Raw genomic sequence first — 22,236 nt, 5'->3', positions numbered from 1 at the left:
ATCATTTTTGAGAGACAGTTTTGCTGGATATATAATTCTTGGCTGGTAGTTTTTTTCCTTCAAAGTTGTATATCATCCCATTGCCTTCTTGCCTACATGGTTTCTGCGTAGTATTCCGAGCTTATTCTTATTGACTCTCCATCATTCTAGATGACTTTTCATTTATCCCTAGCTGCTCTTAAAATTCTCTCTTTATCTTTGTTTTTGGCAAGTTTGATCATAATATGTCTTGGTGACTTTCTTTTGGGATCTACCTTATGTGGGTTTTGATGGGGTTCTTGGATAGATGTCTTGTCATCTTTCATGGTATCGGGGAAGTTTTCTGCCAAATCTTCAACAAGTCTCTCTGTATTTTCTGCTATTCCCCCCCTGTTCTGGTACTCCAGTCACTTGTAGGTTATTCCTCTTGATAGAATCCCATATAATTCTTAGGGTTTCTTCATTTTTTAAAATCCTTTTATTGATTTTTCCTCAAATAAGTTGGTATCAAGTGCTTTATCTTCAATCTCACTAATTCTGACTTGCCTTGCCTCAGTCCTGCTACTATAACTTTGTATTGAGTTGTCTAATTCTGAAATTTTATTGTTAATCTTCCGGATTTCTGATTGCTGTCTCTCTGTGGATTCTTGTAGCCTGTTAAATTTGTCATTATGCTTTTCTCTAATGTTTTTAATTTCCTCTATTGTGTGTTCTGCGTTTTGCATAATTTCCTTCCTAATTTCTTGCAGAGTTCTGTATTTTAATCTTTTGTATTCTGCCTCTGGTAATTTCAACAAATTTTCTTCTTCTGGACAATTTCTCGATTCTTTATTTTAGGAGCTTGCTGAAGCCATCATGGACTGCTTCGTTATATGATTTGATATTGACTGTTATGTCTGAGCCATCAGTAAGTTATTATATTTATTTATTTTACATTTGCTTACTGTGTCCTAGCTTCTTGTTTTGTTTTGTTTTGATATGCCCAAATAGGCAGCTCATGAGCTAAACCAGTCACCAGCACCCTTGAAGCTCCAGTGTCCTGCCCCTAGGTGGCCATACCTGTCACTAAGTATATGAGCCCAGGAATCTGCCCACTCCTCCTGTATGGATTCAGCTCAGGTGTGTGGGTAGTCGGCCACCAAGTGTGTGGTATAGGCTCTCACCTACAGTTCTAGACAGGTATGGGTGATTGGTGTAGTCACAGGCATCCAGATACAGCAGGGGGACACATACTGAGCAAGGCAGGGGGCCGACGGCCACCCCGAGTGTCCAGGAGGAAGGCGTGTCCCTGTTCCCTAGAGCACGTAGATGGGTGGGTTCTGCAGCCAGACTATGAGCACTTAATGCTGTTGGCTGTAAAGACTGGGGGGCACCTATTATTCTTGGGCCCCTGTCGCAGGTGGCTAGGTGCCATGGGTGGAGCCACCAGTCCTCAGGTCCCTGATGTGGGTATTTGAAGACCCTGCTCAATGGGCAGAGCAGTGTCAAATGCCAAGTACCTGCCACTTCAGAGCTGAAACATTTCAAGTTAGACTTCAGTTATATCCCTGTTGTACTGTGATAATGAGGGCCTACGCTGCTGAAATGGGCCCACACAAGTCTATGCAAGGGGAAAGGCACTCAGATTCTGTGGATCCCTTATGCCTGTGCCTAGGCAAAGGAGCTGTGCCTGCCCTGAGTTCCTGGCTTAGGCGAGCTGGCAGATTATTTTTTCCACTGTTTGCTAATTTGTTCACTCTCCAAGGCCGGGAGAATGGCTCAGGGCACATGACAGGTCCTACTTCCGGCCCAGGGGACTTGGCAACTGCTGAAGCTGCTCCAGTACCCAGTGCAGGGCAGGGAGTGGGGAAGTAAATGGGAGAGAGGTTTTCCCCTAAGGGGGGTGTTTTTGATCCATTTGGTAGACCAGACACAAGTACTTATCTTTTGCCTATTGAGGGCTGCTTCCCACTGGTTCTGGATGGCCGAGTAGGCTCTGTGCTGCTGGTTCTCTCCTGTACAGAAAACATCTCCCAAGCGTCACTGCTTTCCTGCCTCACTGGTCACCTCTGAGCTGATTCTGGCTGAAATGCTCAGGCTCTTGCCGGGTCAAGTCTGGCAACTCCTTGCTGCTTCTAAACTCTCTCTCCTTCCCCCTGCCACTCAGTCCAGTTCCTCAACCTTGCCTTTGATGTTCAGGCCTCCTAAAGTGTCATATATAATCGATTCACTTGTTTCTTCAGGTCTTTGTTGTAAGAGGGAACACCGGAAGCATCTGACTACTCTGCCATCTTGGCCCCACCTCTCACCAATATCGTTCTTAATGGAGAGAGGCTGTAAACATTCCCCCTGAGAACGAGAACAAGACAAAGATCTCCCTTATCACCACTCCTATTTAACATTGTGGTGGAAGTCCTAGCTAGACCAATAAGGCAAGAAAAAGAAATAAAGGGCATTGAAATTGGTAAGGAAGAAGTCAAACTATCTCTGTTTGCAGATGATATGATCTTATACATAGAAAACCCCAAAGAATCCATAAGAAAACTACTGGAACTAATAGAAAGATTCAGCAGAGTAGCAGGATACAAGATGAACATACAAAAATCAGTTAGATTCGTATATATCACTAAAGAAGGCAGGAGGGGACAGGAAAGCCGGACAAATGGAAATGGGGAACCCGAGGTCGAGAAGCAGAGAGTGCTGACACGTTGTGGGGTTGGCAACCAATGTCACAAAACAGTATGTGTATTAATTGTTTAATGAGAAACTAATTTGCTCTGTAAACTTTCACCTAAAACAGAATTTTAAAAAAAGATTTAAAAAATTCTATCACTACACAAAAAATAATGCAGGTAAAATAAATATCTGAAGCTTTAATAAAATCTAAAGTAATTAGTAAAATATGGAATTTTTTTTGGTCTTCCTCTTTTGTTGTCCAGCTTTCATATGCATACGAGGCAGCTGAAAATAACATGGCTTGAGTCAGGCACACCTTAGTCTGTAAAATTTACCATACTAAAATTTAAAAATTGTGTAGGACAAAAAGTATCTAAACATGGTTGAGAAAAACACAAATGGAAAAAAATACTTTCCAGATATACAGGAAAAGATTAATATTCAGAATATGCAAACAAATAAGAAAAATGCAAACAATCCAATAGAAAAGAAGAGGGCCAAATTTACGTTCAGGTAATTCTCAAATGAGGCAATACAGCTCACTAGTAATTGAATTAAAACAGCAATAAAAGAGCACTTCTAATCTATTAAATAATGTAAAATTAAAAGTTTTGAAATTAATTATTGCTGAGATATGGAGAGATAAAAACTAAGTGGTTATAAATTGATAAAACTACTTTTTAATATCATATTAACAAAATCTATTAAAACTAAAAATATGCATTCCCTCTAACATACTAAATCCATTTTTAGGAATATTCCCAAGAGAACTTTTTCACACATACAAAGGGAGAGTGTATAAGGATGATTGTCACAGCCTTGTGTTGGTAATAGCAACAATCTGAAAGCAACCTGAATGTCTACTAATAAAATATGATACATTTATATAGTACAACACTTCTGAAACAGTCATAAGAATTAGCTGGGTTTATATGTATCAACAAAGAGCTCAAAAATAGAATTCATAATGAAAAAAGCAAGTTATAGAATGATACAGATAGCAAAATACCATTTAAGTAAAAAATAAATTTCACAGAATAATACCACATAAAAAGTACAAAAAAAGGTTCCTGAAGGATACAAGAAAACTTACAACAGTGTTATTTTATCACTCAGATGTTGTGAAGTGGATTGAGATAGGTTTACAGTCTAAGCAGATCTTACTTTATCTGCAATGTTGTAATTTTTAAGAGAGTAAACATTTGTGATTATTTGCATTTTTTTAATAAGAAAATACACAAAATTCTAATGGAAAGCTGAATTAAATAGATACTAGTTAGTGCTGTGCCATTTCAGAGGAAGGAGAGATATATGCTGACCTGAGATATTCAGCAAAGGTTTAATGGATTAAGTGGCACTTGAGCTGGACCTGGAACGATGACATAGATTATTCTGGGTAGAGAAAGGGCAATCTGCACTGAGGAAAGAACAGGGGCAGGTCACTGTGAGAAACAGGAAGCAGTCTACAGCATAGGATGCGTATACAGAAAGGTGAAATTGGAAAATTAGCTGGGGCTAGATAATTGATACTATGTTAATTAGTGTCAGTTTTACTTACAGATTTGGTGTAGCTCTCCTCCTCCATTTTCAATAATAATAATTTAAAAAGCAAACAAACAAAACCAAACCCATTGCCATCAAGTCAATTCCAACTCACAGTGACCCTACAGGACAGAGTAGAACTGCTTCATAATGTTTCTAAGGAGCGGCTGGTGGATTCGAACTGCTGACCTTTTGGTTAGCAGCCAATGTATTTTCAATAATAGCATCACAGAATTCTTACCAATTTCAGCTTTAGTGTTTGTTTAGTCAATAAACCCCCAATTCTCACCTTCCATCTGGGAGATCCAGGTTTGATTCCTGACCAATACACTTCAAGCACAGCAACCACCCATCTAGCAGTAGAGGCTTGTGTGTTGTTATGATGCTGAACAGGTTTCAGCAAAGCTTACAGACTAAGACAGACTAGGATGAAAGGCCTAGTGATCAACTTCTGAAAACCAGCCAACAAAAACTCTATGGAATACAGGTCCAATCTGTAACCGATCATGGCGATGGCACAGGACCAGGCAGCATTCATTCTGTTCTGCATGGGGTCGCTGTGGATTGGGGGATGACTAAACAGCAGCTAAGAAGAACAATAAACAGAAATCTAGTTTTTCTCCCTATTCCCATCCCATGGGTTATGAAATTCTACAACCTTTAAAAAAACACTTCATTTAGGTTTTATTTGTGGAATCTGAGCTATCTAGTGAAACCATGGCTACGAAGATTTGATATTGGTTTGATGGTTGGGTTGGTGTTGGAGAGATCTCAGACGTTTCACTCTTGCCCATCTTGCCCTGGTAGGAGCAGTGATTGAGCACTCAGCTGCTAAACAAAAGGTTGATGATTCAAATCCACCTAGCGGCTCTGCAGGAGAAAGCCCTGGTGATCTGCTCCCGTAAAGATTATAGCCTAGAAAAACCTATGGGGCAGTACTACTCTGCCACACGGGGTCACTGAGTCAAAAATCAATTTGACGACACCTAAGAACAACACTAATCCATAATCTCTTTTTAACAATCCGGCCAAATGCGAGAAGATATTTTTCAGAGGAAGGTACTACTCTACAAATTTAAGGAGTATAACAAGGGCTATACTACGGTGATAAGGCGTCTTCCCCGACCACCCAACTGCCCCCACCAGTGAAATCACAGGCTTAGGGACTAGGAAAGCTCGGCTAGGGGCGGAGAGATGTGAGAGGAAAGGAAAGATGGTGCTATACCCACACAAAGCTTGTGGCAGAAACTGCTGGTTGCCTGTCAAAATCTGCCTGTCAAAATCTGTTTTCTCATCTTCCATATTAACAACACTGTAGCCAGGCCCATGACTACTCACTTGACTACATTTTCCATCCTCCCTTGTAGTTAGGATATAGTCATGTGACTTAAGTTCTCATCAATGGAGTGTGAGAAGTGATATGCACTACCTGGAGGTCTGCGATTTAAGAATTTGAGCCTATATCCTCTGTACTGTCTTCCCCCTTCCCACTAGCTGCCATCTGGCCAAGGCAGACTAGCGTTCACAAACAAAAATCAAACATGTTGCTGTTGAGTTGATTCCAACTTACGGCAACCCCATGTGTTACATTTATGTTAACATGGGATTTTCTTAGCTGTAACCTTTTACAGAAGCGGATGGCCAGGGCTTTCTTCCAAGGCGTCACTGGGTGGGTTCTAACAGCCAACCTTTAGGTTAGCAGTCCAGTGCAAACCATTCATGCACCCAGGGCCACTCTCAGCACAGAGATGTCAATAATGCCCCAGGGCAGTGGCTTTCAAAGCATGCTCTAGAGACCTCTGGGGATCGCCGAGATCCTTTCAGGGGAGGCCACAAGGTCAAAACTATCAGCATACTAATACCAGGACATTAAGGAGCCCTGGTGGTGCAACGGTTAACCACTAGGCTGCTAATGGAAAGGTTGGTGTTTCGAACCCACCCAGCTGATTTGCGGGAGAAAGATCTGGCAATCTGGTCCCGTAAAGATTACAGTCCAGAAAACCCTATGGGGCAGGACTATGCTGTCACATAGGGTCACTGTGAGTCAGAATTGACTCAATGGCACCACCAGGAAATTATGTGCCTTTTTCATGCTCCTTTTCTGACACAAATGTACAGTGAGGTTTTTCAGTAACTACATGAAATGTGATAAAATAACATATTTGAATGCAAAAACAGATATGAGAATCCAGTTTTCTTTCATTAAGCCAGAAATTACACAGATTTGCAAAAATGTAAAACAATCTTGTTTTTTCTTTTTTAGTTTTGGAAAATAGGGTTACTTTTCATAAAAACATGATATTTATGTTAATAAGTAATGGATTTATTATTATTTTTAATTGACAAATGTTTTTAAACTTCAGTTTTAATTTCTAATATAGTAAATGTCAATAGATACAGCCCAAATAAACAAAAGCACCTTGAGACCTCAAAATTTTTAAAAGTGTAAAAGGGTCCTAAGAACAAAAAGTTTGAGAACCGCTGACCTAGGGGATGAAGGACGGTAACTTGGCTGTTGTTAGGTGCCGTAGAGTCGATTCCAACTCATAGCAACCCTATGGGCAATAGAACGAAACACTGCCCAGTCCTGCGCCATCCTCAAAATCACAGTTATGCTTAAGCCCACTGTTGCAGCCACTGTGTCAATCTATCTTGCTGAGGGTCTTTCTCTTTTTCACTGACCTTCTACTTTATCAAGGCATGATGTCCTTCTCCAGGGACTGATCCCTCCTGGTAACATGTCCATCCTTGCTTCTAAGGAGCACTCTTGTTGTACTTCTTCCAAGCCATATTCGTTCATTCTTTCGGCAGTCCATGGTATATACTCTTCTCTAACACCACAATTCAAAACATCAATTCTTCGTTCTTCCTTATTCATCATCCAGCTTTCACACGCAAATGAGGTGACTGAAAACACCATGGCTTGGGTCAGGTGCACCTTAGTCTTCAAGGTGACATCTTTGCTTTTTAACACTTTGAAGAGGTCTTTTGCAACAGATTTGCCCAATGCAATGTGTCTTTTGATTTCTTGACTACTGCTTCCATGGCTATTGATTGTGGATCCAAGTAAAATGAAATCCTTGACAACTTCAATCTTTTCTCTTATCATGATGCTGCTTACTGGTCCAGTTGTGAGGATTTTTGTTTTCTTTATGTTGAGGTTTAATCCATACTGAAGGCTGTGGTCTTTGATCTTCATCAGTAAGTGCTTCAAGTCTTCTTCACTTTCAGCAAGCAAGGTTGTGTCATTTGCATGATGCAGGTTGTTAATGAGTCTTCCTCCAATCCTGATGCCCCGTTTTTCTTCGTATAGTCCAGCTTCTCAGATTATTTGCTCAGCATACAGATTGAATAGGTATGGCGAAAGGATGCAACCTTGACGCACACCTTTCCTGACTTTAAACCAGTGCAGTATCCCTTTGTTCTGTTCAAACGACTGCCTCTTGATCTATGTACAGGTTCCTTATGAGCACAATTAAGTGTTCTGGAATTTCCATTCTTTGAAATGTTATCCATAATTTATTATGATCCACACAGTGAATGCCTTTGCATTGCCAATAAAACACAGGTAAACATCTTTCTGGTATTCTCTGCTTTCAGCCAAGGTCCATCAGACATCAGTAATGATATCCCTGGTTCCACATACTCTTCTGAATCTGGCTTGAACTCCTGGCAGTTCCCTGTCAATATACTGCTGCTGTCGCTTTTGAATGATTTTCAGTAAAATTTTACTTGTGTGTGATATTAATGATATTGTTCATTAATTCCCACATTCAGTTGGACCACCTTTCTTGAGAATAGGCATAAATATGGATCTCTTCCAGTCAGTTGGCCAGGTAGCTGTCTTCCAAATTTCTTGGCATAGACAAGTGAGCACTTCCAGCGCTGCATCCATTTGCTGAAACATCTCAATTGATATTCTGTCAATTCCTGGAGACTTGTTTTTCACTAATGCCTTCAGTGAGGCTTGGACTTTTTCCTTCAGTCAATATAGCTACTCAACGTTCAAGAGCAAGTTTCAAAGTCTCTTCAGACATCCATTTTGGCCTTTTCTTTCTTTCCTGTCTTTTTAATGACCTCTTGCTTTCTTCATGTGTGATGTCCTTGACGTCATTCCACATGTCATCTGGTCTTCGATCATTAGTGTTCAACACATCAAATCTATTCTTGAGATGGTCTCTAAATTCAGTTAGGATACACTCAAGGTCATACTTTGGCTCTCATGGACTTGTTCTAATTTTCTTCCACTTCAACTTGAACTTGCATATGAGAAATTGAAGGTCTGTTCCACAGTTGGCCCCTGGCTTTGTTCTGACTGATGATATTGAGCTTTTCTATCATCTCTTTCCACAGATGTAGTCGATTTGATTCCTGTGTATTCCATCTGGCGAGGTCCATGTGTATAGTCACTGTTTATGTTGTTGCAAACAGGTATTTGCAATGAAGAAGTCATTCGTCTTGCAAAATTCTATCATGCGATCTCCAGCATCATTTCTAACACCAAGGCCATATTTTCCAACCATGGATCCTTCTTTTTGTTTCCAACTTCTGCATTCCAATCATCAGTAATTATCAACGCATCCTGATTGCATGTTTGATCAATTTCACACTGCAGAAGTTGGTAAAAATCTTCAATGTCTTCATCTTTGGCCTTAGTAGTTGGTGCTTAAATTTGAATAATAGTCGTATTAACTGGTCTTCCTTGTAGGCGGATGGATATTATCCTGTCACTGTCAGCACTGTACTTCAGGATAGATCTTGAAATGTTCTTTTTTTAACGATGAATGCAAGCTGTCATTCCCAGCATAGTAGACCATATGATTGTCCAATTCAAAATGGCTAATACCAGTCCATTTCAGCTCACTAATGCCTAGGATATGGATGTTTATGCATTCCATTTCATTTTGACGATTTCCAATTTTCCTAGATTCTTTCTTCTTCGTACATTCCACGTTCTGATTATTAATGGGTGTTTGCAGCCGTTTCTTCTGATTTTGAGTCATGCCACATCAGCAACAAAGGTCCCGAAAGCTTGACTCCATCCACATCATTAAGGCTGACTCTACTCTGAGAAGGTGGCTCTTCCCCAGTTGTATTTTGAGTGCCTTCCAACCTGAAGGGCTCATCTTCCAGCACTATGTCAGACAATGTTCTGCTGCTATTCATAAGGTTTTCACTAGCTAATTCTTTTCAGAAGTAGACTGTCTTAGTCTGGAAGCTCAGCTGAAACCTGTCTGCCATGGGTGACCCTGCTGGTATTTGAATACTGGTGGCATAGCTTCCAGCATCACAGCAACACCCAAGCCCCCAAAGTACGACAAACTGACAGCTGCACAAGAGAATAACTTGATAATCTCTGAATGATTGTGAAACCTGAATGATGCTGCCCTGCCAAACTGGATCATTCACAGTGAGGCTGTTATATAAAAGAGAAATAACTTTTTATTTTATAACACTGCTTTTTTTTTTTTAATAGCATCTTGACTTTAAATAATACAGAAAATGGTAATACAAGTGGTACACTACTATATAAAAAACCTAAAATAAGATGTTTGTTGCTAAAATCATAAATATTTCAGGCTGGAAAGTTGGTGACCCTTGTTATGCCATTGCAAAATATCTGGTGCAACTATTATTTGTGATAACTTAGAAGGCAGACCATGCTCCTATTGAGTTTGTTGCTAGAGAAGAAATGGCTAGAAAGAGCCAGAATGTTATGTTGACTGCTCCTTATTGCTTTTAGCAACATTTTATAAGATATAGGTGAACTCAAGAAAAAAACTGACTACTTCTCAAGCAAATATAAAAGAGAAAAGAATTCTGGTAATTTAAGACCTAATAAGTTTGACAGAGCCGACTCCTTCTGTACCTCCCAGCAGCAGGAGGTAAGATTGCTGTTGCTTAGAACTGTTCTCTAAGGTTTCTCATTAACACTCCCTCCCCACCCCAAAAAAAGGGACCCAGCCCTGAGGCAAAACCCAGACTATGGATGTCACCTTATTACTCAAACCTATTGTTTTGGATGGCCTCAAGGAAAATTCCATTAAAATAAAAAAGGTAATAAAGCAAGTTTAATAATATTAACAAGAGAACATGGGACTGCCTAGAAGTAAAAAGAGAGAAGCCTACCAAATTTTGAAGGAAATGGCTTTGCTAAAGTAACTGTAAGATCAGCTGGCAAAAGTTTATGCTTTTTCAAACCTAAAACAGCTCCCAAGGAGGGCAGAGTCTCCAACACACCACTTCAAAGTGGCCATGCAAGACAATAGACAAAGAGGAACTTCTCTGAGTACCAGCGGCCTCAGAAGAGCAGAGACAAAGAATTACTCCAAGATAGCAGAATCAAGATAGCCAAACAGGCCAACCAAGCTTATCACTCCACTGCCAGGGCTGGGAGCCTTAGTAATACCTCCTTAATAGGGTTTATCATTTGCTGTTGTTCAGCGACACTGTAAATTCCCAAACTTTCCTTTTCTGAATGGTAGCCTTTATTTCACTTACCCTAGTCTTGGTCCTCCACCATTTGGTTGGGAGGGTTGATAACTTGACTTTTAGTTTATAGGTGACTGAGTATGAGGAGCCAAATCTGGACCTAATGGAGAGGACTGTATCACGGGGACACTCTTGACTTTTGAATTGGATGACTCTGGGTTGTCTTCCTTGGGGAGTGAGTGAGTACAATTTATGTGTGGCAAGAAGAGAGCATGCAGGTATTTGGATGGTCAGAGGGGTGAAGTGTGGTAGAAGCTGCCAGTGAGTTCTCCCATCCTTTCACAGTAATAGAATTGTAGCCATGCATCTGGCTGCCCAGCTGCACTATATTTCCCAGCCTTCCTTGCAATTAGATCATGATTGTCTTGGTCATCTAGTGTGGCTATAACAGAAATACCACAAGTGGATGGCTTTAACGAAGAGAAATTTATTCTCTCACAGTCTAGTAGGCCACAAGTCCAAATTCAGGGCATCAGCTCCAGGGGAAGGCTTTCTTCGTCACCTCTGAAGGAAGGTCCTTGTCGTCAATCTTCCCCTGGACTAGGAGCTTCTTTGTGCAGGAACCCCAGGTCCAAAGGGCGCACTCTGTTCTGGGCGCTGCTTTCTTGCTGGGATGAAGTTCCCATGTGTCTCTGCTTGCTTCTCTCCTTTATATCTCAAAAGAGACTGGCTTAAGACACTATCTAATCTTGTAGATTTCATTAATATAACTGCTGCTAATCCATTTTATTACTTCATAGTGATAGGATTTACAACACATAGGGAAATCACCTCAGATTACAAAATGGTAGACACATCATACTGGGAATCATGACGTAGCCAAGTTGACAGATATTTCTTGGGGACACAACTGAATCCATGACAATGACCAAATTCTCAACAATGCCATGTGAGCATAAGTGATGTGCACACTTCCAGATCTGGAGCTTTGGACCTTCATGTTCTCTTCCCCAACCCACCATTTGGAATCTAGATGAGATAGCAACCCTGCTTCAACAATACAAATGATGACAGTGACCTAGAAAATGGCCAAACAACTTGGAAGGAACCACGGTCCCTGTCTTAGTTATCTAGTGCTGCTATAACAGAAATAACACAAGTGGATGGCTTTAACAAACATAAATTTATTCTCTCACAGTTTAGGAGGTTAGAAGTCAGAATTCATGGTCCCAGCTCTCGGGGAAGGCTTTCTTTCTCTGTTGACTCTGGGGGAAAGTCTTTGTCTCCTTTCAACATCTGTGGGCCCAGCATTCCTTGGGGATCTCCATGTATCTTGGTATCAATCTTCCTCTGGGCCTAGGAGGTTCTCAGCGCAGAGACCCTAGGTCCAAAGGACAAGCTTACTTCTCACTCTTCTTTCTTGGTGGTACTGAGGTCCCTCCCTTTCTGCTCACTTCTCTCTCCTTTTATCTCTTATAAGATATAAGGTGATGTAGACCACACCCCAGGGAAACTCCCCTTATATCAGATCAGGGCTGTGACCTGAGTAAGGGTGTTGCATCCCACCCTAACCCTCATTATCATGACCTAATCCTGCCTCATTAACATAATGGACAGCTCACTGCCAAATGGACCATAAACACAGGCATAGGGGCTAGGATTTACAACACGTTACAAAATGGAGGACAATTAGATCACAAAATGGAGGACAACCACACAATACTAGGAATCATGGCTCAGCCAAGTTGACATATATTTTGGGGGGACACAATTCAATCCATGACAGTCTCTAAATGACCTCAAGAAAATAAGCTGCCCCATCAATCTAAACTGTTCACACTAAGGCTTATCCCTTGAGAGAAAAAAAATATAATTCTTTGTTCTCTAAGGCACCTAAGTGTTAGGACTTTTTATTACAGTAGGCTTACTGTTACTAGTACCTGGCTGGTGTCAGAAATCCACTTCTTATACCCTGGACCCGTGAAGATGCCTTTAGGAAAATGTCTGCACGTGTGTACACACACACCAGTGTGTGCACTAAACAATGCTGGGTTAAAGAACAACCTTGGGGAGTTTAGGCCTACATAGGGTGTGGAGTAGTCAGGGCTGACCCTAACATTGCCTTACATAAATACTTGTGCTTTACCTCCGCATCCTATGAAATCCTGCAGGACCAGCAACGGCAGCACTGACCTCAGGCACCACTGTGCTGCCGCAGTGGCCAAGGACCTCCAGGCTGCTACAATGCCAACCTAAGAAGATGTAAAATTGGACTTTCTGGGCTCCAAAGTGTGGTTGAGAGCAATGAATGCAAGTGAGTGCACATTCTATAAAGAGATAACAGACCATCCTATAAACTTGCTAACAGGTGTCCGCAAACCAGTATTGTGACCCTTGGCCCATTACCCACATCCAGGATATACAAGAGAAGACAGAGATTGATCAGGCACCCAGAGAGATTTGCTGGAGAGCTACCCATTTCTTGCTACTTCCCCACCCGCCCCACTGTAAGCCACAAGAGGAAGGACTTCAGGATTCTAGGTTTTTGAGCTTGAACCAGACCCAAGCTGGGAAGAGCATAGATATGTTAAATTAAATGAGAAATTAAAGTTTTGATTTAGATTGAACTAGACTTCTTATTGCCTAAAAATGAGACTGTCATATTTCTTAATGATCAGAAAAGCTATCGTATCTGCCTGAGTTATCCACAGGAGAAGAGAAAGAGTCAACATAGCATATTTGAAAGGAAAGAAAATATCAAGTTGCTTTATCTGCTTGTACCTACCAAGTGTAGCTCATTCTATAAGTGGAGTGGACCAGGTATGGGTGGCAATGTTTGCCTGCCTGGCTATTATGCCAAGAATTACATGGAATTACATGGAATTGCCCATAGCACTCATTTTCAACAACAAATATCATGTGGCAGCAACAGCAAAAGCATGAAATTGATCAGATTTTTCTAGTTTTTCTTTCTTCAAGCTCAGAGCAATTAGAATCAAGCCTTTAAAATGAGTAAGCACTAGGGGTTCTGGACATACCATGAAAGGCGGAACCCTGAGGAAGGTTGAAAGACATCCCAGAACATGTATTCAAATTAACCGTACACCTGGGCCCAGGTGTACCGAAAGCTCTGAATGTAATTCTCCATCAAATACACAGTACTCTTAGAACTGAGCTGCACTGTTCCATCAATTTCAAGGGACTTAGAAAAGTTAACAAGGGTGTGTCTGCTCTTCTGCCCACCACAGTTTGCTGGCTTTTGTTGTTGTTGTTATTAAAAGGAATTTAATAATCTTAATTAAAAATTCTTAACAGCAAATTCTATCACAGTCCTTGGCTGCTGGAAGCAACTCCGAGACAATCCCCTTTGGGACATGGTCTTGGACACAAGGCCCATCAGTGCCACATGATGAGGAGCTACCTGGAAGTTACCTCAACACAATATCAAAGATCCACGAGGATTTTTTTTTTAAGTTTTAAATATATTAGACTCTCTTGATTGCCATTTTAACACAAAGTTGCTGATACAGTATAGAGTTTTAATTTTTTTTCACATAAAACATATTTTTGTTAAGTGTTCTCTGTACATCAGTGGCTTCTGGTCTGGTGAATTATTGCAGAGGGCTGGGGGTCTGCAGACTTTTCCTGAGTGCGCAGAGCCAGCCCCAGGCCATGGCACTTGCAACGCCTGTGGGAAGCAGGCCCTCTAGCCAACAGGAGACTGCCGAGGAGAGTGCTACCCCTTCTGTTGGGGCGGGGGTGGGGTGGGGTGGGCGTCACTTCTGTGGAGTCATCCACTGACCAGTGCCCCTTTGCTCTTATATACCCTGGGAGAGGGGAGGCTGTCCACAGGCTACATGTACCAAGAGTTAAATACAATCCATCTGGGCATCTTGTAAGGAATGCCTTTCTGGAAAGTACCCCAGTATCTGCTCTGAGAGCTCAAGATCAATAACCAAAATGATCTTGTTATTACAAAGCCAACAAACTGTGGTGGGCAGAAGAGCAGACACACCCTTGTTAACTTTTCTAAGTCCCTTGAAATTGATGGAACAGTGCAGCTCAGTTCTAACAGTGCTGCGTATTTGATGGAGAAATTACATCCGGAGCCTTCAGTATACCTGGGCCCAGGTGTACAGTTAATTTGAATACTCATTGAGATGCTTTATGAAGCTACCTTCTGGCCCAAACTGCTCTACTTCAGGCTTCTTTTGTATGAGACAAAAACTTACATTTTATTTGACCTAATCCCATTTGATACAATATCTGTTACAAGTTAAAAGCTCCTTCCAATAAATAAGAAAAAGATTAACAAGTCTACAGAAAAGTAGGCAAAGCAGAGCAGGCAATTCACAAAAGGAAGAAATAGAAATGGTCAATAAACATATGAAAATATACTTAATTCTAGTAATAATCCAAGAAATGTAATTATAATAAAGGGAATATGATTTTCCACTTATCAGGTTGGCAAAATTTTTCAGTATGAATTTTATATGTGGTTGGAAAGGATATGGAAAAAAAAAAGCATTCTTATTCAACACTGATGGGAGTGTAACTTGGAAAAAATCTTTTTGAAGGACAGTTTGGAAAGAACTATGAAAATTCAAAATGCATGTATATGTGTATGTTCATGCATGTGTGTGTATGTAATGTATAGAAAAAGGTCTGGAAGAATACATAACAAACTTAACAGTATTTCTATTTCTTAGGAGAAGGGAGAGGTATAATTTTTGTGACCATATATTACTTTTGTAATTGAAAGTTTCAAATGAAAAAATCAGTTACACTAGCTTTTTAAAGATTAACTAGACACTACAAAATATTTTAATTGCTTTGTTTCTCTTTAAAACAGACGTGTTGGTTGTTCAGCATGCATTGTCTTCTCAGGTTTGAGCAAATTTTGGCAACCTGAACTTTCCTTTAATATACTTGGCTGTTTAGTATTTCACAACCCAGTGAAGAGGGGGCTTCCTTAATTGGCAGGTAAGTACAGGGTGACATTTTACATCCCTGGAAGGTACTGAATAAAGCTTGTTTTCAGCAATTAAAGATCAAAAACAATCTTCGAGAAAGTATTTTAAAATAAAGAGAGATTTGCCTTTTTAATAAAACTAATGAATTCTATTTTTTGTTTTTATCTTTTCTTTTTGGCAGAGTTTGTCTTTAATTTTTACACACGTGGCAAGGATATGATCTGCCAACTCATACTAACGTAACTTACTATGTTTTCAGAACAGCATTCATGAGAAATAACAGTAAGTCTTCCAAGAAATTTTCTTTTGTTTTTTTAATCTAAAAGGTTTAAGTGAAAATCAGGTCATTTAAAATATAATGAGACATTCTTACTTGGTCCTCAAAAGATAGAGCCTGAGCAACATCTCTTGGAAATCCATCAATAACAATGCCCTCTTCGTCAGGCATTTGCATCAATTTCTGTTTTATTTCTGTAATTGTTGTTTCCTTTTATAAAGAGAAAAGATGCAAAAGACCACAGTTAAGCCTAGTTTGCTTAGAACTGGTATAAAAATCTTTGAAGAATAAAAGCAACTTAGACAGCAGTACCTGTGGGGCCAATTCTCCGGTTGTAATTATTTTGGCGATAAGACTCCATTTCCTATTGCTGCTGGTACTGTGGATCTTCTTTCTTAATAATTCTCCCACTGAAATGTACTGGAATCCATAACGTTCTGCAATTTTTAAACTTTGAGTACCCTTTCCACTTCCTGGGCCACCTATTATTAAAACAGGAAAATGATGACCTTCTGACACAATTTAAAAAAATCTCTTTTATACAACTACTACCTTCATCTTGGAGTCCCTGGGTGGTATGAAGAGTTAATGCACGTGGCTGCTAACCAAAAGGTTAAAAGTTCAAGTCCACCCAGAGGCACCTCAAAAGAAAGGCCTGGCAATCTACTTCTGAAAAATCAGTCATTGAAAACCTGGGAAGCACAGTTTTACTCTGACACACATGGAGTCACCATGAGTTGGATTTGACTCAATGGCACTGATACCTTTGTCTTGAGACAGATTCTGGGCCACCAGTACCAGGGTGGGTAACTGTTTTGTCGGTGGCATTCTCAGTGCTATCTGGGAGTCCCTGGGTAGTGCAAACGTTACCGTGCTCAGATACTAATCAAAAGGTTGGTGGTTTGAGCGCACCCAAAGACATCTCAGAAGAAAGACCTGGTGATGTACTTCTGAAAAATCAGCCACTGAAATCCCTGTGGAGCCCAGTTCTACTCTGACACACATGGGGTCACCATGAGTCAGAGTTGACCTAATGGCAACTGGTTTTTACTGGTCAGTGCTATCTCTGAATGCGGAACAAGTCTAGACTTTGCCAAGGAAAGGGCAGAACAGTCTTGATCAACCGTATTAGATGAAAGAGACATTTTTTCCTATATGTATGTTAGTAAATAACTAACATTTTTTTGAAATTTCAAACGATGCAGTTGAAAGAAATCTCTACTGTTTTTTTCTATGTAAAGTCTAATAGTTTTTTCCTCTGTGATCAAAGAAAAATCTATGGGATATAAAAAAAAAATTATTGAAATAACAAAAATGTGTCCTATGCCAAGAAAGAGTTAATGTGCAATTTGGTGAAATATAACAATTATTTTTAAACCAAAGGCTCACCAATATCGACATAGCTTATTTAAATCTCTTGCCTTACCTCCTTAAAATTCAAAAGAAGTTTTATACTATGAGCATGCAGAAGAAATTGAAGAGGCCTTTAAGTAAAACAATTTCGTAGAACTCAAGATGACTTTGAGCTCATTAGTATTAAATAATCAAAATTCTGCAGCTTAACTAATTACTAATCATTGGTTGCTGTTGCTGTTGTTAGCTGCCTTCTAGTCAGCCCCTGACTCATGGTGACCCTACACATATGGACCCCCACAAATGAAACACTACCCAGTTCTGGGCCATCCCCATGATCAGCTGCAGATTAAACCGTTGTGTTCCATAGGGCTTTTGTTGGATTTTCAGAAGTAAATTGCCAGGACTTTCTTACTCTGCCTTAGTCTGAAAGCTCACTGGAACCTACTTAGCATTATAGCAGCAGGCAAGCCTCCACTGACAGATGTGTGGTGGCTGCGCATGAGGTGAATTAGCTGGGAATCAAACCGGGATTCCTGCATGGAAGGCAAGAATTCTACCACTGAACCACCAATGCCTCAATCATTGGTAATTGCCTTTAAAAAAAAAGAAAAAAGTAAAATAATCATAAATATTAATACATATGCCTCAATTTATTTCCAAATCACATTAGATTAATTTTCTGGTTAAATTTATATTTCTGAACAACCTAGACTAACTGGAATTTAGAGACAGAATAAATTTCAAAATAAAGCACATAATAATCAGCCCATGTGTAGTGATGTGATGGCAATTACCAAAATGAAATATTTTCAAGTACTTAAGCATAAATTATTGAATGTAGGCAAAACATTTTAAAAAGTCAATATCTAATAAGCTTTGAAATGTTTTGATAATATTCACTGACAATTAAAATTTATTGAGCAATACTAAAAATTCAATAGTAAAATGAGTTGATGTTCTCACTACAAATTGAACATACCAAGTTTCTTGTATATTGAAGTCATTTTATATATAATTGTTTAATAAATGTTTTATTTTTGCTGCAAATATAAATAGAAGAGAAATGGGTTATTTATTCTGATAGTAACCAAAGTTTTTCTCCTCTTCCTGTTCTTTCCTTCTTCTCTTTCTTTTTCCTTCTCCCATATCCTCTCCCTTTTCCTCCTTTTTGTGAAAAGAGTTCTGAATGGATAGACTTGATTGGCCAGGGCTTATTTCATCTTTAGAAATTTTAATGTGAAGGATTCTAAGAGAATGAGAGCCATTTTTTACCTCTGACTCCCAAACAATGCACCTAATAATATCTAGCTTTCTATAGGGTCACTATGAGTTGGAATCGACTCGATGGCAACTGATTTGGTTTGGTTTGTTTTGTTTCACGTTTACACTGCTTTACTAAATTTAAGACAGGATTTGTTTACATTTTTGATCATTCTCTTTCTAAGGGACTCTAAATCCTATCCTATCAGATGTAACATTATGAACTACCTCTACTAAATTAAATTATTTTATTTGCAAATCAAAAGTAAGTTTTGGTTCTAAATACTTGCTTTTGGCCTATTAGCATATTGGCTTCAGTAAAAGAAATTATATGACCAACTCCGTCAAAAAATTGAAACAGACCCCTAAAGAATCAAAATGATCTTTCAGAAACTGGATTTGCAAACTCGATCTCACAAACCATCAATTACAAATTACACTGAATTTTGAAAAATTCAAAGTTAGGGCACCTTCAAAGTAAAACTGTTTACCTGTTTTTCATCAACTAAAGGAGGCAATAGCAGACAACAAAAAACACGATTAGCATAATTTGCAGAGAATAGCGTTAACTTATTGGATGAGTTTGATTACTTATGCTTCCTAACAAATTAATTTTACTTTCTTCTCTCTGAAGGCAGAATTGGCTTAATTTTGTTCTATTTGTTTATTTCTAATGCTCATAAATACTAGGATCCATCTAACTCTAAGATTCTATGAGTATGTCATCATAGCAGAGATTCACATCTGTGCCAAGCTTCTAAAAAATTCCACAGTGCCTGAAATGAAAATTTCTCTATTTAGATATAATACCACATGGGCATCCTTACCTCCTCCACCCCTTTTTTCAGGTTGGAACTAATAAAAATTTGTAGGGTTCATGTGCAGTTATTTTATAATTCATCAGAAGTCAGAAGATCGCCTAAATTTTCTCAGACAACCTATGGTCGGGCTTTTCCTTTCTTTCCTTATCTCAGTCATCAAAAAGTGATTTACACTCATTATTTCTGCATCATCCTTGCAACACATAAAATGCTACAGTACAACCTGGAAGCCTATAATCAGAGTCACACCCTTAAAAAGCAAGGTGATTTTACTAAATTTAAAAAAACAAAAAAACTGTGACGTGGGAAAGATTTTAAAATTTAGAATTTCTCCAAAGGTCTTTCTTTATTGAACTATTTTAATCATCTTTATATAAAATTCACAATGCACAGAAAATATGTGCTGTTTTTCACGAGAGCAATTTGGTATTACATCATTTTGTGAACAATCAACCTTTCATTTGTTTATCATGCGAATAATCACTGATACTTTACTAACAGCTGCAAGAAAAACAAAATGGAAAGAATGTGTTCTGTCCACATCTAAACCATAAAATAGTGAAATATTTTCTAACTATTCTTCATCTGTAGTTCTATCATTTAATAAAGTATTTCCTGGTCTTATAGGTAAGGGTCCCAAATTTTTAAACATGAAAAAATGTTCCATTTTCAAGAGTAGAGATTCATGGCATAATAGTGATTGCATTAAGCCACAGAAATATTTTGACTTTTAGAAAGCAGATTTCTACACTCTTTCTCTACAGTATTGTTTTTAACAATTCAGGGCTAAATGTATTTGCAATTTCATGTTTCATTACACTCTGAAATGTGCAAATGTCACTTCTACTCTAGTGAGCTGAAATTCTTGTTATAGCTCAGTGTGTTTATCTGCATTTTTTTTTCTTAGTTGCCGTCATCACTAAGCCCTACCGGAGCACTACTTCTCCGCATGGGGGCTGTATGCCTTGTTACTGACTAGAATAGCTTTGAACATTTCACGCTAGATTTTTTGCTTTGGTCATCTCTGTGCAAGCTGAATCAGACTGGGAAGTGAGTAATGACTGCATATGTTGCCTGTTCACAGGTTTCTCCATGATCTTTATAGATTTTGAGAAAGTTAGAATGTACGAGAATAGTCAAGAATGCATTTTACAAAAATATTTAAAACATTTTCAGTATCTATTCCTTGTTAAATGCCATCAGACTGATATTTTCACATTCAACATAAGACTCACAGCGGCAATTTGAAAAAGTAGCTATTATCATTATTTATTTTGATTAATACTCAGATGTTCCATGCTGCTGTATAAAACACAATTCTATTAGATTTGCTTGTCTTGTAACACTGAAACTTAAATTTTATTATAGGTGCTACTTTGCCATAAAGAAGATTCATTTAGATGAGTCTTAACCAGCATATTATTATTTATTTTTCCCTCCAAAGTGAATAGTGAATAAAAATTCAATTTGTTGAGTAAAAGGGAAAACAAATCATGTTTAGAAAACTTACAATGGACCCCACTATCTATGTTAAATATTAAATAAATAAAATCATAGGACAATAAATCTTGACAAGATAATTACTTTCAATTCATTATAAAGAACTTCCATGACATTATGACATTCTATAAAAATGCAACAAGCATTAGATTATATGATTACAACAATTTCTTTGTTTTCTTGAAAATCGTGCTAAAAATATTTCTACCCACTGTCTCTTTTGTTTTTGCTTCTCTTGCTTGTTATTATCCAAGTAAATATTTTCAAAAAGATACATTAATGACATATTTTTGAAATGTAAATATATAAACAAAGTTATCAATTATGTGAGAATTTTGCTTTCTGTTCTCATACCTATGACGAGAATAATTTTTGGACGAGGTCTAGTAGGATCAAAGACCTCATATTCCTCAATTAACTCTGCAGTCTCAGAGAGATCCGTGTCACTTTCTATGGAGAATTGATGGATTGGAGGGAGCCGATCATACCGCCGATAAGGAAAGTTTGAATTTTCAGGCATCACTGAAAAAGAGTAAGATAACTTTGAAACGGAAAAGAAAAAAAAAAAAAAGCATAAGAAAACATTTTTTGTACTTAAAAATTAGTAGAAGAAATTTAAATACTAGATGAGAGCTGTTTTTTTTTTTTCAACTGGAAGAAGACTCCTTAGGGGTTAGTTAGCAAACTTTTTCCTGAAGGGCCAGAAAGTAAATATTTTAGGCTTTGAGGGCCATCCATCTCTTCTGGTGGCAAGGTCGTCCATGGTAGCATGAAAGCAGTCATAGACAATACATAAACACATGGGCATGCCTATGTTCCATTAAAACTTTATTTGCAAAAACAGGCCTGAGCCACACTTGGCCCATGAGCCCCACGCCCTAGAGGAAACTTCTCAAGTACTGCCTAGGCTTGCTTGGGCAGGTTGTATGCATCCTGGTCTCTGTGAATGGTACCCCTAAGGGTTGTGCAGTGTACAACCTTCATAACCATATGCTGCTGTCATGGAGCCAATTGTTATGCATCATTTATTTCATTCATTAAACATATACAGATGTGTACCCACTATGATCCAGGAACTCTAGTGTGGCCCAGTGGAAATACCTAGTGGCATGAAGCACATAGAATTAGGGTACTCTCATGATCTCGGGGAACATCTAGCTCAACTGGCATAACACAGTTTATAAAGACAATGTTCTACATTCTTCCTTGGTGAGTAGCATCTGGGGTCTTAAAGGCCTGTGAACAGCCATCTAAGATACTCCACTGGTCTCATCCCTTCAGGAGCAAGGGAGAATGAAGAGAATAGGATATAAGGAAAAGATTAGTCCAAAGGACTAATGGACCACAGCTACCATGGCCTCCACCAGACTGAGTCCAGTACAGCTAGATGGTGCCCGGCTACCACCACTGACTGCTCTGACTGGGATCACAACAGAGGGTC

General features: G+C 39.0%; 1 protein-coding gene across 1 annotated transcript in view; it reads right to left on the bottom strand.

The window, feature by feature from the left end:
- AK5 (adenylate kinase 5) overlaps positions 1 to 22,236 on the bottom strand; it is a 332,857-nt gene that overhangs the window by 296,739 nt on the left and 13,882 nt on the right. Inside the window, exons 3-5 of the mRNA XM_004369075.2 lie at positions 21,150 to 21,317; positions 16,171 to 16,340; positions 15,955 to 16,068 (exon numbers count right to left, since the gene is read on the bottom strand). Of these exons, the coding sequence (XP_004369132.1) occupies positions 15,955 to 16,068; positions 16,171 to 16,340; positions 21,150 to 21,317 (452 nt within the window). The remainder of the gene's footprint in view (positions 1 to 15,954; positions 16,069 to 16,170; positions 16,341 to 21,149; positions 21,318 to 22,236) is intronic.

The sequence above is a fragment of the Trichechus manatus genome, unplaced genomic scaffold (assembly GCF_000243295.1).
Source record: "Trichechus manatus latirostris isolate Lorelei unplaced genomic scaffold, TriManLat1.0 scaffold00003, whole genome shotgun sequence".
Lineage (NCBI taxonomy): Eukaryota > Metazoa > Chordata > Mammalia > Sirenia > Trichechidae > Trichechus > Trichechus manatus.
The sequence above is the reverse complement of the archived record's forward strand: the minus strand, read 5'-3'. Positions and strand labels throughout refer to the sequence as shown.